Genomic DNA, 25,809 nt, shown 5'->3' with positions numbered 1-25,809 from the left:
AGTAATGATTTAATGACTCTATAAAGACATGCAGAACTTCTTGATGCTCACAACTTGTAATCGACCAGTCATTAGCCCAGGAGCATGCCCTGGGTAATCCATGTTTCTTACTCTAATAATGACCATAATTTATAATGTGAACTGCTTTTTTTTTTTTTTTTTTTTTTTTTTTTATTCAATAGAATATGAAACTAGCCTCTAAAGTTCTGAAGGAAGTGTTTACTGAGGTCACAGAGAAAGGAAGCCAAGGGTCATTTACCCACAGTGTTCACCCAGGTCTTTCTGCACAAATAGTCCTCCATGTTAAAACACTATATCACCAAGATTTACAAAATAGACTTGATTTTTTTATTCAAAATGATTCAAGTGAGGGACTGAACTGATAAACCCAGCATGAAAGTGTTTACAGAGGTTAAGACAGAGCCACTTCCCACTAGACTTCAACAGAACCAGAAGTTTTTCTTACAACCACATCTATTGCCATCTGGTGGCCGTCAGATAGAATACAGGTTTAAGGGACTTCTGCATTGGCTTCCCCAATCTTCAGTTAACGTTATTCCAGGTAGTAAAGTTGTAAAAGTTGTTTAACTATATACAATGCAATACTCGTATACAATACACACATAAAACAATTCAAGTTCACAAACCAAAAAAACAAACAAACAATGTAGAGCCATTCAAGCATCACTAGCAAAACAAACCAATACATTTTTTGTACTTAAAAACACAGCTGCAGCTTGTTTATAGATACGAGTTGAGGAGGCACACCAAATGAAAATTCTGACTTGGATCTGTCATGATGAGCCTGCTCTATCCATGTATGTTTTTACTGCATCTGCAGTGTGTTTGGGATCCCTTCAGTGTTCCATCAATTTTGACATGGTCCCCTACACCACAGGCCGAAACAGAGAGCCAAACCACGACAGAGCCTCCACTGTGTTTTACAGATACAACTCACTATTGTATCTCTGTCATTATGTTTATATATATATATATATATATATATATATATATATATAGTGACATAGAAACATTTGTGCATAAACTACCTAAAGCTATATCGTACAATCAAGACATTCTTAATATTATCATATTGTGATATTAGGATATCAGGATATACACGAAGCCAATTTGATTTTTTTAAAAAAAGTAGCTCAACGGAAACGACTTTCATCTCCGACGCTCATTGATGACGCCATTCACACGAGACGGCCATCGAGATCCAAACAAACATCTTTAGCTGAATGTGGCTAGCCAAATGTTACCATGAACAGCTTTGAGGAATAGCTTAGTAGTATTTGGAGTTGACAATGATTTCGGTCAGCTATATTCTGATGTGCGGACAGTTCCTGCTGCTATTAACGGCCATATTGTTACAATGTTTGGAAGGAATCCACTCGCAAAATTCGACGACAACGGAGACTCCTGCTTCTTCTCCCGGTCCGGTTTCTACTTTGCTCCCCTCCAGCGAACCGCCCGACAGTGCAAACTATACGGATCTCGAGTACAAACCTCCGTCACCCGTTGTCCTCTGCAGTTATCTGTAAGTAACTCAGATGCTGTTAACTGGAAGTAGCTATTAGCATGTTAGCATTGGGCAATGCTAACTCTAAACTGACACAGGACTACGTTTATAAATATGTCAATTCATACCTATTTACGCACCAGTAACACTGAACTGGAAGCACCGCATTTCCCACCCCAAACTTATTTTTGGTTAGAAAAACATTTGTTCATAGATTACAATATAATATCTTCAAAACTCGGGCTGTCTTTACACATTTCAGTTTGGCTTGACTACACACCGTAGTTTCTTTGAACTATACCTCTGTGTCTTTTGCTTTCTTTCTAAATTCAATGTGTGGTGAAGACCGGAGGAATTCATCTACTGTCAAGACCCTGTGGATCACGCGGGCAACTACACTGCCTATCAGGAGATGGAACATGTTGGTTGCATCGGGGTAGGTATTGTTGGTGTTTAGGACATTGTACTGTTAGTTAGTGTTGAGTAATCGAGAACATGTCTGACTTTGCGCCTTTTATCTCTACCTAGTGGGGTGGCCAGACCCAAAAAGAGGTGAACCACACACGGGTTTTCTGCACTGCACTCGATGATATAGAATGTGCCGGACCCAGAGAGTTCCTCAGAGAGAATGTACCCTGCATCAAGTAAGAGATGCCACACTGGATAAACAGCTGTTACCTCATATAAAACCATCTTAAGTTCTCTGGGTTCATTTTAGAGTGGATCTGCATCATATTTAAATGTTCAAACATTGCCTCTGTTTCCATATGCATCCAAAATATGTAGAACAAACAGATTGTTGTTCAGTGAATGTAAACATGAATCAGCTGCTTTGCTCAGTATTTCCATTACACCAGAACACATGAATCACTTGGGCTTTGATTTACAGTATGTATGTTGAAAAGAATGTCTGTCCAGGTTTTTAGTTATCCAGGTCATGGTAGTCTTGAGAACTTGAAAAACGAAGGCCGCTGCACTTCAGGTTTATGAAGAGTTTTCACCTCTCATCCAACAGGCTTCTTCAGATCTAAAACAACAAGCTGAGTGGGCCAGCTACTTAACTCTTAGTATGGTTGCACCCCTTTGGAGAATGTCTCTGAAGGGTTGTTGACTACTATTGACCTACTGTTGAGCATGTGAGTTGTCAAATGAGCCAAAGTATTTAAAAGGATGTCATTTTTGTCTCCAGGTCCAATGAGTCAAACCTCTGTGAGACATTGCCACACCCCGCCATCATGTGAGCTATTAAGGTCGCCTGAAGCAAGTTATGAGTGGGGTCAAAATGCCAGAAAAGGGATCTTAAGACTGCACTGTAGGTGGCTCATAGCTTCTATATGAGGCTCCTTTACTTCTCTCAAACCTTACTTCTCTGTCCAAAATGCAAACATTGGCATTCTGGAAAGAGTGACCTTTATCCTTTAGATGCAGATGTACAGCTGAGCCTTGTCCTGTTGAGATGATTCTATGAATTTGTAGCTTGTGTTTGGGTGTTTTGTCTGACGGTGTTGTTAGGTCAGAAGTAGGCGGTATAAACGGTATACGGTAGAAACGATATAAATTTGGCCAGCGGTAGAGATTTTGACTATACCGCTCTACCGCGATAGCACGTGTTGATGGTGTCACCAAGCGGCGCCTGTTTTGGTCGAAAGCATTGGAGCGGCTGCAAACAATATCATCTGCAAATTATGCCGGGCGACAGTAATAGCAAAGAGACGACGCACTTTTGGAATATGGGGAAAGCCAAAAACTTTGCTTCCTCCACTTCCGTACCATTGATTCATTAATGCTAAATTCTCTCGCAGCTGCTCTATTCCCATGTTCTTGCAGTATGTTAATGACTAACCTCGTATTGTAAATGGATTATCTCAGTTGTCCTCCTGACTGAAGTTTGGTCCGTTTATAGCATCCTGCCATGCAGTTGCATTTGTCCCTAACCACCAGAAACCCTACGTTAACTTTTATCAAATGGAAAAATGTTAGCGTTCATCCTTCAGCTTCACTGTGCTAATGTTATGCTAATGTAGCTGTTTTGGTAGCAATCACGTAGGACATCATTATACACCAGCTAGTCCAACTTCAGTAATTCTACAAACATCACTGCTGTTTAGTTTTCTCTCTTCATTTATGTTGGAAGTAATAGCAGAGCTGTGCGTTTAAATTTTTTCAGAAATCTCTCAGTCAGAACATGGCATATCATGTTTAGCTTACCAAAGTCATACTAGAACATTTTTTGACAGATTGCTGCGCGCCGTGTGCTGCATAAAATTGGTTTCAGGTCAGTAAGCACAACCAGAATTCATACATAAGGCACACTGTCGATTTTTGAGAAAATTAAAGGATTTTAAGTGTGCCTTATAGTGTGTAAAATACGTTGTACAGAAGAAAAGAATATATCGCGATATATATCATTACCGCACATGCTTCAAATTATACCGTGATATGGATTTTAGGCCATATCACCCAGCCCTAGTCAGAAGTACATTGCACTGGAACCCTGTTTGGCAGCAGCATGCCAAGGAGTCATTTTTAACCCAGGGCGATCCAGTATATGAATGTCATTCTTGTTAATCTGCATGTTTGGCTTGATTTGTACGCTGGATAGGGCTGCTCAATTAATCGAATTTTAATCACGATTACGATCTGGGCTTTCAACGATCATTAAAAATGACTGAGCCGATTATTAGCCCCTCCCTCATTTATCCGCGACACCTTAAAGGCCGGTCCGTGAAAATATTGTCGGGCATAAACCGGTCCGTGGCGCAAAAAAGGTTGGAGACCGCTGATTAAGAGGACCCGAAGGAAGCTCGGAAAGCTAAGCAGAAGTTATTTGGAGAGGAGAGTGACTGCTGTTGGTTGAAAAGAGAGGTAAAAAAAAACTTCAGTGGTGTTGCACACTATTTTATATTATTTTTTAAAGTCATTGTTAACCCTTTAAATCCGGTCAGAGCAGCACGCTCCGTTTTGTGTAACTATTTTTAAATCCCTGTAGAACCTGAACCACGTAAGCTAGCGCAATAATTTGTTTTGCATATGAAACCAGAGGAGTTGTACTTACATCTGATGCCATCAGCTTGTCCTCGGTCACGGTTTCCTTCCACATAAAGCTTTTTCAAAAATTGCATAAAAAGCGCATGCAGGAACAAAAACATAATATTCCAGAAACACGCTTTGCCGATCCGATCAGCTGTTCGTAACACTTCCCACATTGAAAAAGTCGTCAGCCCGAACTGTTGCATGTCCGCCATTTCCTGGCCGAAACCGGAAGTGACGTCATTTTCGCGGAAATGTAGTTTTTTACTTGTAGGCCTTAAAAGCCTACACTGGTCATGTTTGACTTTTCTGAATAGTTGCTGGGATGCTTAGAGCTCGAATTGCACTGCTGGAAATAGTTTATTTTGATGCACATGCTGTTTTCTTTGCAAATTTGCATCATAGGATTGTTTTTTTTGTTTTTCCTGCAGTATATAAAAATTGGTGTATCTCCAAGATAAAACTATGAAGACACTCAAAATAAATTTCCTGTTGTTGTAAACTATTTTTTGCAACTTTTTTGTATTTAAAGTTTTGAGGGATAAACCTCTTAAATTTCTCCAAGTAGAAATATATGTAAAAAAAAAAAACAAAAACGATTTTCAATTTTTTTTGTAATTTATTGCACTTTTTTGCAATTAATGTAGTTACTATGGACTTAATGCATACATATTATTAAAATATGGGCTATAACAGTTATTTAGCAACTTGAAATGCTCCCACAAATGGCACTACAACATGTAAAAAAATAATATAAGCTCTGGTGGACTTGGTTCTATAGTAGGTCTTAAAGGGTTAAATAAATATCGTCAAATAATCGAGATCTCAATTTCAGTGAAAATAATCGTGATTACCATTTTTGCCATAATCGAGCAGCCCTAACGCTGGATGCCTTTCCTGACTTGCCCCTCCTGACAAGTCAGTGTCTTTGATGTAAACTATGGGTTTTAGTGGAAATCTAGTAGCGACCAAAGCAGTCACGAGGAGGTTTTCGTTGCATCACCTTGTTTGTGACCAGTTTCAGCACATGATTGCCAGGGTGTTGTGCAGTAGTTTGTAGTCCGTACATGGGTAGCATGTGTTTAAATATATAAATGGCTGTTCCTGAGTTTCCCCTATCTGTAAATTTTTTTTTTTTCTAGTTTTACTCTCCTGTAGAGTTCTCACATATGGTCATAGTTTTTGATATTTACACCTAGGGCTGTGCGATATGACCAAAATCTCATATCCCAATATAAGACATCTATCGTCCCGATAACGATATAAATCACAAAAATTTAACATTTTCTGTAAATTCTGTGAATCTCGGGCAGCTCGACTTGCGTGAAGTGTTTCCAGCTGGGCGTCATGTACCTGGAGTCAAGTGTTTTAACCGATGCATGAAACGATGCATTTTTAGACATAAGTTGTAACAGCTGCCGTTTTCTTTGTGAGTATTTATTACACAGCATGCTGCGGGGAAAAGCCTGTTCTAATGTTTGAGTCTAAGGTTTATCTTTTAGCACCTGGCGGCTCTTTTTTGCTTCTAATCCTTAAATACTCTGCATACTCTTTCACATGATTCATTTTTTTTTTTTTGGCAACAGGATCTTGAGCTTTATTGTGAAAGGTTTATGTGGAAAATAAACAAGCGGACAGATTAAGACAGAATCTGTGTCAAAAGCGTAGATGTTCCTGCTGACTAATTTCCTTGGCACCTAAGTGGGACAAAAAAAATACAACACTCTTAACATAACCAAGAAAACACTGTGTGCTCAATTTTCACTGTTTACCTAACAGATGAGGTTAAAATGATCTTTGCAGTGATTCACTTGTGAGCCATTTGAATATGGAACGCCAGGACTGCCATAATGAATTAATTAAATACACCATTAAATAATTAATTAAATGTGGCAATAATTAATTAAAATTGGAATTAATTAATTAAATAAATAGTTATGACACATGTAATTAATTAATTATTGACACATTTAATTAATTAATTATTGACACATTTAATTAATTAATTATTGACACATTTAATTAATTAATTATTGACACATTTAATTAATTAATTATTGACACATTTAGTTAATTATTTAATGATATATTTATTTATTTCATTTTGGCAGTCCTGGCGCCTGGCTCTCATCATGAAATAATTTTATCTGTCAGCCTCACCCATCAAACTCAGGGGGCGGGGTTAACGCTGCCCATGCAGCTTCTCTAACATTTGATTGGTTGCCGTGCAAAGTAAGTCAAAACAGGTCGACCCTAGAAAATCGATTGCTTGTGTAGACTTGGGGCAGCCAGGTATCCCAGAATGCAGATCAAATCACAGGCAGCAATGGTGGTGGTGTAGTTTTAAAATACCCCGTTTTTCTGTCACCAGCTACACTTTTAACAGTGTTTTAGCCGCGAATGTCGCAACGTATGTCTGGTCAGGTTGTCAACATAGAACATGTTTGCAAAAGTGCTCAGATGTTTTCAGAGATTTCACTAGCTCTGCTAACAATTAGCATGCAGAGTGCACCGAGGGGGTACGTTAACCGGTTTGTTTACATATTCCACTCTCCGTGTTCCACATGTTGCATTCGCAGATTCTCATTTTCACCGAACGATCGTCTCTTTCCGCCTGGTCTTGTGTCTCTGTGCTTCCGTAACATAAAGAACGAGCTGACATTTTTCTCACGAAACCAGCGATCAGCTTAACAGACCCTCAGTTTACCTGCATGCATCCTCCTCCTCATCTGTCAGCTGTTTAACACCTGCTGCTAATTCAAGAAACACGCCTAGTTACCTGGTGATAGTCACAGTTTAACTGGGCAGCCGGTGCTCGATATAACGCAATGTCAGCGCATTTTTCTGCACAAGATAAGTAAATATAGTGTTTTCCCCGAGCGCAGAGCTGCTGGAGCTTGTTTCCTTACAGAGCACTTTATAGGCGAGCCAGCTTTATCAGCGGCTGATGTCCAATCACCGGCACACAGCTTTGAAACCTCAGCTGAGTTTTAGCTCTCAGTGGTTAAACGCTGGACTTCATTCACTCAGGTTCTGTCTGTCGGGTCACGTTTACTTCGCTGTTTTATTTACAACTGAGCAAATCGGTTTGGCTGAGGTTAAAGTTACGTTTCATAACTGCATAGTTTCACAGACGTTTAATGGTTCACTGGCACATGTGTTAGACTGAACTATCATCTAAATATCATCTGTTTTTTAATAGTTATTCAACTGTATTCTAAGCACCAGCTGTCTGTTAGAATGTGATTTTTTTTTTTCTCTCTCTGTTGGCAGACGTATAAAAATGCGCAGGAAAATCTGACGTGCATGGCAAACTTCAGCGACGATATTTAGGGAGGAATAAACACACATCAAACATAAATGAAACATTTGCCTGTCTCCATAATTGAGAGCATTTTCTCTTCTTATCTCAACACTCTCTCTCTCTCTCTTTTTTTTTTTTTTGTTTTTTTTTTTGTTTTTGCTTTTTCGGTCATGTTATGTTTACCTGTCAAAGGCTTGTTACAAACTATGAAACACATCGTGCAGACTTCTGGATGTTAGAAGAAAACTAATACTGCTCATGAATGAGACTAAAGGCAGGAAGGTGTCCTTTAAAACTAAACATGTTAATAGGACCTCCCTATTTATATCATAGTTTATGATATAGCACGTGTATTTCAGTAATAGCCTGCTGAGGCCACTATACGTGCTGGCCTCATATCAAATGTGAAGGCAGACTGAGTCTATGTTTGACGTTTTTTATATCTAATCTTCCTTTTCAAACATTTAAACAGCAGCGAGTCTGCAGCTGAGGGAATACAAATTCAAATTGTCGGAACAGGTTTGCTCGTTTCTTGGATTCATTTGGTGATTTATTAAATGTATAACTGTTATTCTAATCTGCTGCTGAGTCTCTTACACTTTTCTTTATGCTGTATATTTTCACGTCTCTGGAATAGTTGGCAGTTAGATAGTCAGCTGGGAAACTTTGTGTTAACTCATGGAGCTGAGGATATCGTGGATATGCTGACCTCGCTGCGTGGTGTACAGAGCGAGGTCAGCATGATTAATATTCACAATAAAAATATTAGCCGAACATCATGAAGTCTGTATGTGTTTCATAGTGTCGAACAACCTTTGTACAGTTAAAGCCAGCAGTTACTACATGACGGAAACACCAACGTTATCTCTTTTATGTGTTTATACACAGGTCACGCTGATTACTGAACAAAAACCCAAAGATCAGATGTTAAACAGATTTATTTGCTCTCTCTCCTCCTTAAACATGTTTTTAATGTTAGTTATAATTCAGAATTGGCGACTGAAACACGTAGGACACATAAGAACATCAGGAAATAAAACACCGATAAATATAACCTCAGTAAAAGAAGTCAGCGGGGGTTACTACAGCTGTGTACCGGGGCCTGCGCTTTGTCGGTGGGATTGCTTGCGAGGCGAGCGGGTCTATCCCACGCTTTGCCGTGAGACTGGGCAGACATCTCCGAAATCATTGAAACACTTTTGCAAAGAGGCTGTATCTTGACAAACCGACCAGACACATGAAGATTAAACCACTACATTCTCGGCTAAAAAAATATTAAAACGGTATTTGGTAACACACAAACAGGGTTTTTCAAAGCTCAGTTCTGTTAGCTTCCACATGCCAGTTGTTGTGTGCTAGAAACAATGGCCACCAGGCCAAAGCAATGGTTTTGACTCGATCAGCGTTAACCCCGCCCCCTGAGTTTGATGGGTGAGGCTGACAGATAAAATTATTTCATGATGAGAGCCAGGTGCCAGGACTGCCAAAATGAAATAAATAAATATATCATTAAATAATTAATTAAATGTGTCAATAATTAATTAAATGTGTCAATAATTAATTAAAATGTGAAATACATAAATAATTAATTAAATGTGTCAATAATTAATTAATTACATGTGTCATAACTATTTATTTAATTAATTAATTCCAATTTTAATTAATTATTGCCACATTTAATTAATTAATGGTGTATTTAATTAATTCATTATGGCAGTCCTGGCGTTCCATATTTGAAACTGAAACCATTAATTTCATTTTTCAATAACCCGGTTTTATTTGAAATACCACTGAAATGTGTGCTACCTCTTACTGTGAAAGCGTTCTACATTGGTTTGCTGAGTGTAGATGATGCTGGCAGCTCTACAGCAGCAGGCTTCTTTCCTTACTGGCTAACATCCACACTCCTGTACAGAACATGGTTAGCCTATCCTCTGTGGGTAGTTGTGCTAGTTTACGCTGATACAAACTACATACTAGTCAGTGTATGCAGAACCAAACTTTCCTTCTATAACACTGAGCAAGAAGGACTGTGCAATCTGTGGAGCTGCAGTCCTAGCTAGTAGCAAATGGTTGGGTAACATCTTAGAACCAAAGGTGAGCTAGTGTTATAGGTATCTATCTGGACTGCGCAGTGAAGGAAACTTAGGCACAGGTTAAAGTCCAAAAAAAAGATTTTTTTTATTTAACCCAAAAAACATAATTGGTTAACTCGTGCAAAAAGAATCAAAATCTTGGGCCCATAAAATAGGTCAAAATAACAGAACTCTACTTAAAGTTGACAACACTACTGCTAACTCAAACAAACTGACCTAACTCAACGTGACAAAGGGGAAACTTAAATAGTGGCTGATCAGCCCACAAAAAACACGAGAAGGGGTAAAACACACAAAACCTAACTAAACCTAACATAATGAACTCCAATTCCTCCCCATGATCCCGAGTTATGGCATGAACCAATTTGCAGTCTTCCTTTGAAGCTCGCTCCGCCCCTTTTCCACCTCTTGGCTCCTTAATTAAGGGACTGGAACAGCTTCAACTAAGGTAACTCAGAAAACAAAAGATTAATCATACATAACAGTGTAAACTAAAATGTGCGCACTTATTTAAGAATGCAGTGTTATGTGGATATGTGAATTAATTCAAAACCAAAACCAGTTATTTATTGTCCTGTAAATTAATTCCTATATTTAAAGACAGACAAATGTGAATGCAATGTTATGTATAAGCCTCTACACTAACATGGTGGATATTACCACTGTGTGGCTATAAGGGCAGCCATCACAGGCGGGGACAAAAAAAACCTGAACAAACATCAAAATCGTGTTTGTTCCTGTGCGCTTTTCCTACAATAAATGCTCAAACTTTTGACGAGTTGTGATAAGGACATTTATTACTTGCTTTACTGAACTTTTTACTCTTATTCATTACTTTTATTTTATTGCCTTAATGGACAACAGCCCTGTGGTAAAGTGCAAACTGCATCCAGGACAGAAATGACATCATTATGCTGCTAACACAACTTTGGTTCTTGACCCCGTACCAGCTGATCTCCCACAGACAGTGATGAGCAGTCAGGCTTATATCATTGTAGCCTCCACTTCTACACGTATATCTTTATACAGTGGCGATCACAGTGAGGCTTCTCAGATGGTTCTAGTCCCAATGCATTGGAGGTCATGTTTCAGAGTATCATGAAAGTAATGTAATGAGTAGTGTAATAAATTGTTTTCTTTAGTGAGTAATTAATAAGTAATGTACTGCATTACTTTTCAGAAAAGTAACATATTTTTGCAGTACTTTTTTTTTTTTTTCTATGTTTGTCTTGTGTTGCTGTTGTCTCACTGTTGGTAAATTACTTTACTTGCTCTTAATTTGTGAAGCACTTTGACTGACATTGTTGTTTTTAAATGTGCTATATGAATAAATTTTGATTTGATTTGAACTCTGCTGGGACTCCAAGGGATCCAAAAATGTCAACTTACTGTATACCAAAGATTGACTAGTCAGTGGCATCACCCGAGTCATGAGAGTGTCTCCCTCACAAAAATCAAAACTGCCCTTTTTGTCGTCTGGGGCTGGGCGCTCATGTATGTACCGGCTCACTTCTGGTGGCCGATTGGCGGGGCCTGGCGCCTGTGGCCCGGCTGGGCCCCTTCCGGGGGGTGTGATGCCCTCAGGCCTCTGGCCTCTGGGCCTGAAGCTCGGTCCTCTCTGGCACAGCTGGCTGCCGGCAGAGCCCGCAGGCACGCCACTGCAACCCCCTCTGGCCTCTGCTCTGTAGCTGCTGGGTGACCTCTCGTTTGGGGCTCTACTCAGCTCTTCCCAGGAGGGTGGCACGGTTCCCCCCCTTTTGGTGGTCCTCCTCGGGTCCTTGTACTCTGGGGCCTCTGGATATCTGGGGCCTGGATCTCCTCCATACCTACTTCATACCCTGGTGGACGGGGCTATGGCTCCCCACACTCCCTAGCAGATCGTTACATGGAGAAACCTTTGGAATACAAGCATGCTGATCCACACAGGTGTGCACACAGGTATACACACGGGTGTTCACAGACGCAGACTACACCTTTCTTGGCTGCTGCCTCAAAGCACATTGTGCGCTGTCTATCTTGCGTGCTGCACAATATCGTTTAATATTTAGTATCTACTGTTATCTACTGCTAGCTAGTTTATTGTGATGGTGCTGTTTTTTACTTTGTTGCTCTTTTTGTTGTTTGCTTTCTCTTCTGTTTTTTTTTTTTTTTCTCCATACAGGTGATCCAGGTGTTTTGTTTGTTTTTCTTTCTTTCTTCCCCCCTTTCTCACCGTCTCTTCTCCCCTTTGGTTTTCTTTCTCTCCCTCTCTTTCTTTCATTCTTTCTCCCGGTCCTATCCTCCCAGTCATGTCTGTCCCGTTTGTAGCAACCGAAAATAAAATCAATTCATAATTATAATAAAGGTCAATCAAATGGACCAATATGGCAAGGCCATGATGATCCACTTGGTAAAAGAAATCCACTTGGCATCTTTCTTGGCCTTAAGACAACAATTCTGATGGCTAAAGATCCAAACGGGACACAAAAAAAAAAAAAAACCGCCCTTTTTGAAACCCGGCAACGAGCGAATTGGCTGCACAAAAAACAACACCGTCGTCCCAGAATCTGACAAAAACTCATACACGGTATAATGGGATATTCGCCCGTGTTGCTATAACGACCCTGCGCACATTAGGTGGTACTCTATTGAAATGGAAAACAAGTTCAGCCAATCTAAGTACTAATGGAAAGGGGCTATGAGAGAAGCCAGAGCAAGGGATGATGGTTGTGCTAGACTGATGTTTTTGTATGACTAAGAGGCTCCATTTGAAAATGTAAGACTTGAAGGTGTTTGCAGCACCTGAAAGGTTGTAGCGTTGCAAAAAATCAATTGACTTCATTTCTGCTATCTGGATGATAAGGTCTGGCTGGCCTTTAGTTTCTGACAGACAGAAGGAAATTGACACACAATGGCATGACCTCAGTACCTAGCTAGGATTAACATTATCAGAAGATTACGATTTCTTAGCAGCTGTGCGGTGGTGTTGAAGCCAGGACTGGAGCCGCAAATAAATTAGACTTCAAGCCACTGATCAGGCATGATCTCTTCCTGTCAGACTCTAAGGAATGATTAACATGCTATTCACACACCTTCATATGTCCAAATCAGAGATGAAACATCTAATTAATCATCTGACTGACAGGAAGTGAATTGGCACCTAATTCGAAGTCAGATTTTTTTCAGAAACTACCACAGCCATTTCATTCAGCCTCCCATAAGAGAATGTTTTTCTTTTTCACATTATGAACTCTTTGGGTTATTTATGATCCTGATTAAACTTGCGGCATCTAAAAATAAATGACAGATTCACAGTTGATAAATAACAGTTGGTTACAGCTCTAACCAAAATCGTATTTTGAAGGTGTAATGTAATATTTATTATCTACAGCTCTAAGTTATCTCTCAGTGAACAACCTGACCCTTAGCGCCAATATCTTGATAGTGTGGCATGAAAAGCATATATTTATATCGTTCTTTGCCCCTTTAGAGATCTTCTAGCTGTGAAGCTTTGAAATTCAACATTTGTTTTAGATAACATTCTGACTAATTTAAAATTATTGTTCTAGAAATTGAATTGCGCAGTCTTACACTACAGGCTACATTCACAAAGACGTTCCTACAGAACATCACACACCATCACGGATACATCAGGGCAATTTGGAGTTCAGTATCCTGTCCAAGAATATATTGACATTCAGACTGGAATTCAAGCCGTGACTCAAACCCCTGACCTTCCACTAGAGGATGACTCACTCTGTGCCTGGAATAACAGTTGTTTACACAGAATTAAACGGTGTCTTGAGACCTTTGTTGTGTTTCTCGGGCTATTAATGAACTTTTTAAAAATGTATGTATGCATATATGTATTTATTTATTGGTGTGTATTTGTCATCATCTTGCGGCCGCTGAAACCAAGCAGTAACCTATGGACCTGAAAAATGAAGCCAGTACACAAGGACCAAAAAGTAGGGGTGCAACGATATTCGTATCGATATTGAACCGTTCGATACAGTGCTTTCGGTTCGGTACGCATATGTATCGAACAATACAACATTTGTAATTTATTTTATCAATTTTCCTTCTGACGATGCTGTCTGTGTTGAGCGCTCAGTGAATCTGCATTCGACTACTCCGCCTAGGCTCGACAGTGCAGCCTAGGCGGAGTAGTCGAATGCAGATTCACTGAGCGCTCAACACAGACAGCATCGTCAGAAGGAAGAGCGCAGGGCAAGCTAGCGAGACAGAAGTTAAGCTCTCCTTGTAACAGGCAAATTGAACCTCATTCAGATCTGGCGTTTGGAATTATTTTGGTTTTCATGTGACGTATGACCCTGAAGGTAAGCGAGTCATGGACTAAAGTAAAACAGTATGTTGGATGTGCCATGCAATGCTCAATTACATTGGTGTGAACTAGTGTGTTAGCGCAGTTAGCTCGTTAACGTGTTGGCCGTCTAGCCCCATGCACGGAGCGATCGGCGGTAGCTCGTTAACGGAGATTTGCCGTGTTGTGGCGTTAAGGTCATTTCAACGAGATTAACCTGAAAGCACTAGTGGGAACACAACGAATATGACTGCACATTTACGCCGACATCATCCTAGTGCAAAGACAAATACAACAAGCATGCTACTAACTTTAGCCGAGTCATTTAGACAGCTGTTAGCACATGATTCTCCTTATGCTGCTGAGAATATAGCCCAGAAGAAGCGGATAGTATAGCTTTTATTTTGGAAAGAGCCATTTCTCTGTAATAAACTCTCTTTTCCAAAGATGAGTGATTCCTCAATCAGATACAGGGCTCGCAATATCGCAATATCGCTAGCCCATCGGGCTATTGTAGGAAAAATATATGTCAATGCTTTTGCATTCTTTCAGAAATGTAGCTGGGTAATTATGTCATTGGCATCGGTGAGCCACTGTCAATATGTGACATATTGAAGTCGCGTTTGAATTTGCGCTTGTTTTTTTGCTTTCACTTTGCAATCGTGCGAACTGTGTATAGAGAGCGACAGCACTGATCTGTGAGTGATGATAATTTGTGCACCAATTCCTCTGACATCGTCTTATTAATCGTTAGCTTACTATGCAAACATGACAAGTGAAATCTCCCGCAGCAAGCTTAAACATGTGAGAGGTTGATCGCGCAGAGAATCGCTGAGCTTATGTGAGTGCATGTGTAAAAGCATTTCAGTTCTGCTGAGCCAAATAAGACAGGTCAGGGTGAAGAAGTGACAGCCAAAGAAAAGCTTACCACAAAACGGAGAAGTTATGACAAATCAGACTATAAGGCAAAAAGAAAGTGCAGCTTTATGGTTTCATGGACAAAAGAATTTCTGTGGCTGCAATATGATGAGCTAAATAACCAGGGCTGCACATAAGTGGTCCGCAGGTGCGCATTCGCTGTCAAAATAAAAAACACGCACAAGGGTTAGGGTTAAATTTAAAAACTGTACTTTTGAGTTAAAATATATATTTATAATTTTAATAAATGACAAATAAAAAATGCATGAACATTTTTTTTGTATCGAAAAAATATCGAACCGTGACACCAAAGTATCGAACCGAACCGAACCGTGAATTTTGTGTATCGTTGCACCCCTACCAAAAAGGGCATTTTCTTCTAATGGCCACTTGAGGCTGACTCCAAAATTGAGTCGATAGCCATAGACTTCAGAGTAGGGTTTTAATAGTTTTGCAATTTTCATTAGTTTTTATTTTTATTTAGTTTTGACTTCAGATTTTCAATTTTATATCAGTTTTAATTAGTTTTTACCAATTGTTTGCTAGTTTAATTTAGTTTTTATTTTTTTGAAAATCCTTAGTTTCAGTTTAGTTTTGATTAGTTTCAGTTATAGTTTTAATTGTGTTTGCAATAATTAAGTGTAACAAAATCCCAGTTTCATCATATCAGTCATGCTCTTCTGGGCCCTATTTCAGGAAGCCGGTTTAGAAAACTCAGAGTGAAAAACGATACTCGGGGTTGAGTAACCCCGAACTGTCCAACTCGGAATATTCGGTTTCAGAAAGGCTGATAACAATTAGTTCAATCAACGCGGAGTTGCTTTAACCCCAAATTAAGCGCGCGCACGAGGATACATAAAGCCCTGATTAGTGGAGCACAGATTAAGCGAGTCACCATGGAGACGGAGGGAAAGAAGGCGCGGTCAATGTATTTTACAGCGCTTGAGGCCGAAGTTCTGATGGCAGCATATGCCGATAACATGCAAATTCCGCGGAAAAAAAGTAAAGCAGCCTCAGCTGCAAAAGAAAGGGAGCATGCATGGCAAAACATAGCCGACAGAGTCAATGCGTGAGTGTTAATTTAAACATTGATCTAGGGATTTCCACCCATTTAACACGTTATTTTATTATTTTTTTTTTTATTTTTTATTTTATACATTTTATTTTGTGATGTGATGTGAGCGCGGGTGCAACCCAACAGGCCCCAAACGTTCCTGGCAGCAAGTAAAAATGAAATATAAAAATATAGTCCAAACAGGTAAGGTGTAATTGTATTATGAGCCATAGTGCTTGGTCTGTTTGTCCGATGTAAATCAATTGCAGTTAGAGGCTACATTAATTTTCTTTCTGTAAGCACTAATTGGAATTATCTGAGCACATTACAAGTACATATTTGCTTACTCTGTATGCTCAAATGTGACCCGTTATAGCCAACAGAAAAAAAGCAGAGGCCCGAAAAACAGGTGAGGGTCCTCCACCACCACCACTCACAGAGGCTGAGCAGTTGGCTTCCACATTTGTGATAATGTTGGCAGCATCACATATGATCTTCACAGTGCAGAGAACACAAATTAGCATCCATTACTATAATGAAATAATTTGTTAGTTTGAAATGCTACAGGGAACTATGTACCTGTACATTGATGCTGTGGAAAGACTTCCTGTTCACATAGTCTCCTTCATTTACTGAAGGAGCAATGATTGGAATGTGAGTGCCATCTATACAGCCAATCACGCCTGGGAACCGTGAGAATAAATGTAAAATTTAAGTAGTAGTTCAAGTATCACCACATCATGTATTAAGTTTTGTTCATCCTGCTACCTGCAATTTTGTGGCATCCCTCTTTGATAAATCTTGTGGGTCTATGACCGGGGAACACCACAAACGAGTACAGGAGACGTTTCAGTGCAACTGTAACATTCTTGACTGCCCGACAGACGGTAGCCTTGGAAACGTGCTCAGCGTCACCAATATTATACAGAAAGCTCCCGTTTGCAAAAGACCGAAGTGCAATACAAATAATATGTACAGAACTGAGAGAATGTCCGCGATGTGTCACATGAGCAATATTAGGCCTGAGGATTTTATTCAAATAAATTATAGATTGTGCTGAAAAACGGTAACGTTCACACAGGAAATCATCAGGAAATGATCAAATGTCCAAACGCGCTCTAATCACTCTCTCCCGGCGGAGAGCTCTGCGGAGAATTTGGGCTTCAACATCTACTGGCTCTTCAAGGAAGAGGCACGCCATGTCTGACACTTCCTACAGTCAGGTTTCTGACAAAGAGGCGGAGAAGGTCGGGGTTAGTTGAAGTAAACCTGCTAGGGGGCAGGTTAGCTTCACGGAGTGTGTCGTCATAGTAACTCACTCAGAATTAATCTAAACTCGCTTTGTGAAACCGAAAACCCAGAGTTTTCGTTAACTCAGGGTATACTTACTCAGAGTTTGCACTAAACCGGCTTCCTGAAATAGGGCCCTGCTTATCCTTGGGTATGTTGCTATTCCAGCTACCATACCCTGCACCCTGCACAGGTCGCCTGTCTGTCGCAGGGCTAACACGCAGAGACAGACAACTCACATTCCCACCTATGGGTTCTTTAAATAAATAAATAAATTAGTGCAGATGAACAACCATTGATACCAGGCAACTATAAAATTTATATCTTGGCCCCAATGAGACTATTAACTCTTGCAGCACCGGGTGTTCGTAATTTTGGTTCAAGTGAATTGATAAACTTTTTGAAGGCAATTGACTCACACAGTTATGTAGATATCCCCGTCCTGTTGTCTCGGGATGCATCACGCTGCCTTGCCTGGGGTTAGCTTCTGTTTTCTGGGGATGAGGGTTGAGTGTGCTCCCTTCTCAAGGTAAGCTAGGTTAGCCTTCTTGTGTGAACTTTTCAAGTGCACTTTAAGGTTTGTGGGATTTTTTTTCCCTTTAGAAATGTCCCTTATAATTTGTCTCTTTCCACTACAAGACACTTGCTTTATCCAAAACACAGTCATATTCAAAGTAATCCCAAATTGGATTCTGGCGCTTTCTCCCGACTTTTCCTGACATGATTCTGCGCGTGGACGGAGCAGCAACACAGACGACTCGACTAACGTACTTGCCACCTGCTGGCATAATGAGACACAGCAAGAAAAAAATCTGGAAACTAAACTTCATTTTCACCCTTGACTATTGTATGACACACACACATCTACGAAAACTAAACACATTTTTGCTATAAATTCAGTTAATTTTAGTTAGTTTTGTGAACACTCATTACAGTTTTAGTTAGTTTTACTTTTTTTGTTTTTGTTTTTATTTTTATTTCCGTTAACGAAAATGTTTTTTCACTTCTAGTTTTCGTTATTTCGTTAGTTTTCGTTAACGATAATAACCTTGCTTCAGAGCCTGACCGATACTACAAATATGTATCGATACATATGTGTAGTTATTTATTTCCTCATGTGCACTCTGCCTGACTTTGCACAGACCAGCTGGTTGTTGTGGTAGTGTTGTCTGACAAATAACATGGTCTGCTCTGTGGTAGATGTTTGTGCTGTGGTTTTGGTCAGTGAAATTGGTGTACTAGTCTATTAGCAGCTGTACGTCTCTGTATGTTATGTAGTTTGTGGATCCTGCACATATTCATTACCTTATTAGTCAGAACTCCACAATCTCACTCAGATATGGTCACTTCTTGATGTATACATTATTTTCAAAATGAATATGATCCACCTTGCCTCTTCAGTAATTTTCTCCACAGGAAGAATTTTATCAATTCAAAATCAAGTTGCTCTCATGGATCTTTTATAGAGGAACGCATTTGTGCTTTAAAGACCTTTTCCACAGTGACAAAGCGTAGGCTCACCACTAGATGGCAATGTTTAGCCATAGGATCACAACTTCTTTTTGCCCTCATAACTTCACACCACACACAGCATTCATGAGCACATCAGGCTAATCTCTATAGTAACTGCATAGACATCAGACATTTGCAGTGAACGGGCACAATCAAAGCAGCACCTGTACAAAGACTGTGCTGCCTCCCAGGCTTCAGATAAACTCAAATGCTCAGTTTCCCCCGTGCCTCCGTCCGCCAATTATACAATACAGAGCAGGTGTTTCTTTTATTCTGTCCGCTCCTTGTAGATCACAACTGCAGGTTGTCTACACCTTTTCTTTTTAATCTTGTGGCTTGTTTAATCATTATGATTAAAATATATATCTGTTTATGTGTTTGTTTATTACCTTCTTGAGCCATATGGGGCATCCACAAAGGATGAGATTGTCGTAACCAGACTCTGTGAAATGTCAGTAACTTGCTGCAATCTGAAATAAAGTGAACTGATGCCGATTTAAACTCTTTCCAACTTTGGAACCTGGCTGAGGTCCAGGTGTGTAAATGAAATACATTTTGCAACTCATCTAAATTCTTGCCATGTGTTTTACAGATACACTGGACACTACTTCATCACCACACTGCTGTATTCCTTCTTCTTGGGCTGTTTCGGGGTTGATCGTTTCTGCCTGGGCCACACAGGGACTGCGGTTGGGAAGCTGCTCACTCTGGGAGGCCTGGGAATCTGGTGGTTTGTAGACCTAATTCTGCTTATCACCGGTGGACTGATGCCCAGCGATTATAGTAACTGGTGCACATACTACTGAGAGCGACAGCAAACCGCAACTAAGGACTCCGGCCACTTTGCTGTCTGATATTTATCAGCCTAATAAGGAGGACTCCCAGGACGTGGCCTCTGCCTGAGTTGGCTTACTAGAAGTGGAATCGGGGACCTCCTGAGGGCTCCTATGGGGTTCCCAGGAGCTCCAGTGAAAAAGGAGGAATAATTTGCTATCATTAAAATAAATTCAGTTCTTGGAGAATGCATAAAACTCAAGGCTTTTACAACAGCTACAGTGATGGTGGTTTTTCCAGTTTCCTGATTTCTCAAAAAAGGTCACTTTCATGCTTGTAGTTCAGTTCATTTTGTCCGATATGAGTGGAACAATATGATTCATTGTTGCCGTTTAGTTCTGGTCTGCTGGAATGGGCTTCTGGTTTTTTTATTTTGTTGAATGTCATCCTGCATCCTGAATGTCAGTACCCACAATGGAGAGAAAGATGAGTATATTTCCAGTGTAGCTGGTTTGTTACACCCACTTTCTAATCAAGCATACAGATTCACATGGATTAGGACACAAGCACAACATGTTATATCAAAGGGTTTAGACTTGCAGCTTTCTTTAGCATTGATGCTCAGTAGATAGGCTTGATAGAAATCAGTTTGCTTTCACAGCACAGGCTGCCACCAGAGTTCATTTGGAAGCAAACGGAGGCCCCATGATCCAAAGGTTGCCTCAACATCACATCTGTCTGGGCCTGGGTAACAGTTTCTGCTGCCCGTTTGGCTCAAAAGTGTTGTTAAAGCTGGTGCAGGCTGAGATTTCATGAGGAAAGGACAATTCTGGTGGAGGTGTGAACGCAAAACTACCAAATGGAGGATTTTATGGGAGTTTGCGTTTTAGGCGTGTTATACTCTCATTTAATGTACTCAAACATGCTCACAGTTTTGTGGAAATCCAGAACTTACAGCAACAGTGTGTTTGTTTTTCACGGTGCAGACAGCATGAACTCTAATTCTGAGGACAATTCAGTTCGTTTGTGATTTACGAGTATTTCATTTTTGATGTCTTTCATTGGATGTTTGGGCCGCTTTCCTTGTTTATGCGGGCGTCTACAGTTTAAGTTTCTGGACTTCTTTATGTCATCCAGTAAAGACAATGAACCAGGCTCCTTTCTTTGTTGCTGTCGGGAGGACAAAGTAGAACTATCAGTTATGGTATTTTTGGTTCAAGCATAGCCTGTATAAAAAAATTGACACGGTCAGTCATGCCACCCGTTTTGAAGCCTCGAGATGAGGCTTTTTGGCCATCTTCATCTTGGTGTTTTAAAGCTGGGTGTGCGGTGTGGATCGGACAAATCACATACTTATTGGCTGCCAACTTGTTGTTAATCAATGAGCATATCTCAGATAATCCTGCTTTCTCAAATTTAGGACTAAATATGACCCAAAATGAGTGACTGAAAACATAAACTCATCAGGAAAGTGTTTGACCCTCGGCCCTCACCTAGGTATTTTCCCATACACTGTTACAGGACCAGGAGTACATATGGACCCGCAGCCTTTGCCCCCTCATGTTTGCTCATCCATCTTTTAAATGGCCTACAGATATAACCCTACATCAGTCCTTCAGCAGTGTTGGGTGTATCGTGTTGTAAAGTGCAAAGTCACATATTAGAGTTGGGTACTTTCAGCTGCCCCTTATCCATTCCCAAAGCAGTACATTTTACACCCGATTTATCCGAGCTGAGGACCAGCACTAGGAGTAGCTTGTGACCCCCTGGCTGTGTTTGTAGCTCCTCTTCCATGTAAAGTGAAGGTGTTAACCAGTACACCACAGAGGCATTAGAGAACTACTGTTCACATTTTGAAGAAGCACCTGCAATAACCCATCACTCTGAGGGAAATGAGGTGTGTTTCTGGTTATGTGGTAGAGCACAAGCTGCCACTATCAGCTACATTCAGAGTTACAGTAGATTACACTCCTAGATGTATAACTAGTGTACCCAGACTAAATTCAAATAGAAAGGTTTATTTTTTTGAATGCAGAAATATTCTAAAGGTAATTAGTTTTCAGTTGTTAATGCTGTAATTATGCAATATAACAAGTTACTTTTAGAAGTAACATTACCCAACACTGGACCTCAGACAGAGAAAGCATAAATCGGTCTTTACAAACAAGTTAAAGCACATCAGCACCGGTGACCACGTGGTGTCAATGTGTCCTGGAAGCCTTGTATATGCTATAAATGTCTCAGGAATAGAAAATTGAAACTTCAGTGTTGATGTATCCTAAATTTGCAAGTTCTGTGGCTCGGTTCATTTTGTTGCCTATGTGACTTACAAACTGAACACGAATCTTCCATTCCATAAAACACTTAGCAGTAGGGATGGGTATCGAAAACCGGTTCTTGTTGAGAACCGGTTCCCACTGTTTCAATTCCTTGGAATCGTTTGCCATTTTTGCAAACGATTCCCTTATCGATTCCAGTCGCCCCGAATGACGTCACCACGTTGCGGAGCGTCATTTACCTGGCAGGGAACACGGCGCCTAAGCGGCTCAAACGCTCAAAAGTTTGATTATACTTTATGAGAACCGATGACAACAGGGCAACTTGCAAAGTAGATATTTCATTTAAGGGAGGAAACACTACGAATATGCAAAAGCATTTGCTCACAAAACACGCGATGACACGCGTTTTTAATTCCGCTCCGGACTCGTGACTCTCAACCCAGCAGCAGCGCTAACGTTTGCACGTCCTCTCCCGTTAATGCGGCAGGTAAATAATCAACTAACAGTGCATATTATGTTAGCGCAATCTGCCTTATTACAAGACCTGCCATTACTGTACATGTAGGTGACCATGATGAGAGAGACAGACAGAGTCTGGCTCAGATGCTGGCAGTTCTCGCTGCAGTCTACCGGTAGCGTCTCCTTTCAGGCCAGGATAGACTAATGTCACCGAGCAGTGTCTAAGTTTGTGGTCAAAGGCTTGCACCCATTTGCCACAGCACATGCCCCCGATTTTTGGTAAGTGAATGTGTTTAATTGTGGGCAGGGACATTACTGGATATTCTTGTGTAATTGCCAGAGAACAATTTATGTTATACTTTGTTATTGCTACAGAAGAATGTTGCAGCTTTAAGGCAGGGATGACTCCTGGAGTTGCTTTCTCACTGCATATGCTTTATTTCACAATCAGATCGATTCGATAACAAAAACATACAGCAGCTCCTCTCCTACTCCTAGCCCTTCGCTGCGGTGGAAAAAAGAACGACTTCAATCCCCTTCAAGGAACATACGTACAAAATAGTTTTCCTGATACACCAATGGGGCGTTCAATGCCATCTTGTAAATATGAGTACTCTGGCAGAGTAACAGTTCAAATGAAAAATACACCAGAACAAACAAGCAAACAAAAAAAGAAGTGTGGGGTACCTTTGAACCAATGAACAAAGTATAACAATTTATACTTTTTAACATAACCCGACCTCGTCAATATGTGATATGTCTCACAAGAATATTTATTTTATTATTTTACATTTACAATTTTTTTTCCTGGGGACCCTGTGACACCCCATTGAAGAGCCGTAGGCTGGATCTCTCAAGATCTCACTGTTGGGTTTGTAAGGCCATGTTACTCCTAAATTTCTATCTTGTTCAAAGAGAAGATATAAAACAAAGCTCTGAGCTAATCGACCTTAGTGTTCTCCTTTTTAAAAAAAAAAAAAAGAATCGATAAGAGAATCGATAAAGAATCGAATCGTTAAACAGAATCGAAAATGGAATCTGAATCGTTAAAATCTTATCAATACCCATCCCTACTTAGCAGGTTTCTTCTCCTGAGGGCAACATCATACACAAGTTATCACTTTTTCCCTCTGTCAAATTACTCGACAGACCAGAATTGACCCTTCACTTGCCTCTTCCACCAGAGCTGTCTGAATTCTGTATTTATATATTGCAGGGGTTTTTTTTTGTTTTTTTTTTAATATGTTCTTTCTTTACTTGGAATGATTAACATTGGAGCTCCAAGCAAGCAGCACAGCAGGCATGGACATGCACAGCAGTCCTATTAGTCACATTTCAGATATCGATGTAGCAGTCTTCTGTATTAACTCAAGGTTCCTTACTTTTGGAAGGGAAAAAAAAGTCTGCTGTGTGGAAGCATTTACCTCCAAAACCTCATCTCATCCGAATGTCTTAAACTAAAACAAATTTTGATCTCCATTGACTTTCAGGAGTGAGGCTCAGGTCTCACATTAAATATTCAAATCTTCATCTCCCACTTTGTTAAATTTCTAATCTTTACCAGGACCCAGGGTTTATGTGCTGTTCCATAGATAGAGCTCATTTCATTACCTAAGGATATGTGAAAACCCTCTTAGCTCTCATCGTAAAAAGTTGAAGAAGACACCATCGTCAATGTGACGACTCATCCAGCAGCAGGAGTGTGCTTTCAACAGGCAATATATTTTCAGCTGGCTAAACATCCTTTGTAGAGTGAAGCATTAAAACACTGCTTTACATAATTTAATTTTCCACTTAATTCATAGAATGACGGTTTATATGCCACTTGAAAAAAAGATCTGCACACAGTTTTTTCCAGGTACCATATCTCTCTTTTAGTGTGATGTCCTCCTTAAAGCTCTGTACACTTGCCCTACATTAATATGTTTTGAGACATATATTTTCTTGAGTTTTTCAGCTTGTACAGATATAGATATTGTATATGATATGGATCCAAATGATGGAAGCATCACCTGAGCTGGGTGTAAATGTTATTTAACTTTGATCCACACATTGCTAATTTATGTCTGATTTAAAAAAAAAAAAAAAAAAAAAAAAAAAAGATGAATTCATGGGAATATTATTGGTATTGTTGAGACCAATGTTTACTATAAGACGTATTTTCCTTTTCTGTACTCTTAAACCTTCAAACCAGGTGTGTGCATAGGAGGTCCAATGTTCCCTTTTCTGATGGTGTTAAAAAAAATCCAAACTTTCTCATGTTTTCATTGTTCCCAGTCCTTATTACCCAATAAAAAGTATCTGGGACATGGTGTTCTTTACATTCATTGGAGTCTAGTTAGTGCTGGGGTAGAATGTCAGTAAAAGAGTGTGTTGCCTCCTCTCAGTACTTTGCATTTTGACTGAGGTTATAGATTTGGCATGATTAAAAAAACATTTTTGATATTATCTATGGTTTCAGACAATTCAATTCAATTTTTCAATAAAATTTTATTTATATGGCACCAAAACACAACAACAGTCGCCTCAAGGTGCTAGGTTTCAAACATTAGAAATACGCATTAATACTATAAAATATTACACATACATAGTACTTTTTTTTTTCTATCAGTGGTTTAGCACAGTGTTTCAGCAAACAGACTACAGGTACCAACATTTAAATAATTTTGTATGATCTTATTTAGTCTTGTTTTACTGTATTTGACAGGTGGTCATAAAACACTTCATCAGTTTTGCTGACTTTGGTTTTATTTATTTATTTTACTTATGAAATAACCGGATAGCCATAGATTTAAAATGTTAGATAATAAAAACTCCTCTCATCTACATCAGCCAGTGATGCTTATGTATGTACAGATTTTTATATTACACATATTATTAGACATAAGTTTTTAAAAATCTCTACCCAAACATACCTGATCCATCCATCCGCTTCCACTTATCCCTTTTCAGGGTCACGAGGGGCGCTGGAGCCTATCTCAGCTGTCATACGGCGAAAGGCAGGGTACACCCTGGACAGGTCGCCAGTCTGTTGCAGGGCTAACACACAGAGAGAGACAACCATTTGCACTCACATTCACACCTATGGGCAATTTAGATTGATCAATTAACCTATCCCCACTAACTGCATGTCTTTGGACTGTGGGAAGAAACTGAAGTACCTGGGGAGAACCCACACAAACACGGTGAGAACATGCAAACTCCAAAGAAAGAAAGACAGACCCTGGTCTGATGGTAGAAATGAACTCAGGATCTTCTTCTGTCC

General features: G+C 39.9%; 1 protein-coding gene across 2 annotated transcripts; it reads left to right on the top strand.

Moving 5' to 3' along the window:
* Positions 1-1,178: 1,178 nt before the first annotated feature.
* tm2d2 (TM2 domain containing 2) lies at positions 1,179-24,992 on the top strand. Of its 2 annotated transcripts, XR_013101103.1 has the most exons (5): positions 1,179-1,543; positions 1,871-1,961; positions 2,054-2,169; positions 19,625-22,572; positions 22,651-24,992. XR_013101103.1 is itself a non-coding variant. In XM_004565813.3 (4 exons), the coding sequence occupies exons 1-4, from the start codon at positions 1,311-1,313 to the stop codon at positions 19,836-19,838; spliced, it is 654 nt and encodes a 217-aa protein (XP_004565870.1). In that variant the 5' UTR covers positions 1,179-1,310; the 3' UTR covers positions 19,839-24,992. The 2 variants fall into 2 exon arrangements, 1 of the variants encoding a protein (XP_004565870.1); XM_004565813.3 differs by having other exon boundaries at positions 19,625-24,992.
* Positions 24,993-25,809: the final 817 nt, after the last annotated feature.

This window comes from Maylandia zebra, linkage group LG12 (genome assembly GCF_041146795.1).
Source record: "Maylandia zebra isolate NMK-2024a linkage group LG12, Mzebra_GT3a, whole genome shotgun sequence".
Classification (NCBI taxonomy): domain Eukaryota; kingdom Metazoa; phylum Chordata; class Actinopteri; order Cichliformes; family Cichlidae; genus Maylandia; species Maylandia zebra.
The sequence above is the reverse complement of the archived record's forward strand: the minus strand, read 5'-3'. Positions and strand labels throughout refer to the sequence as shown.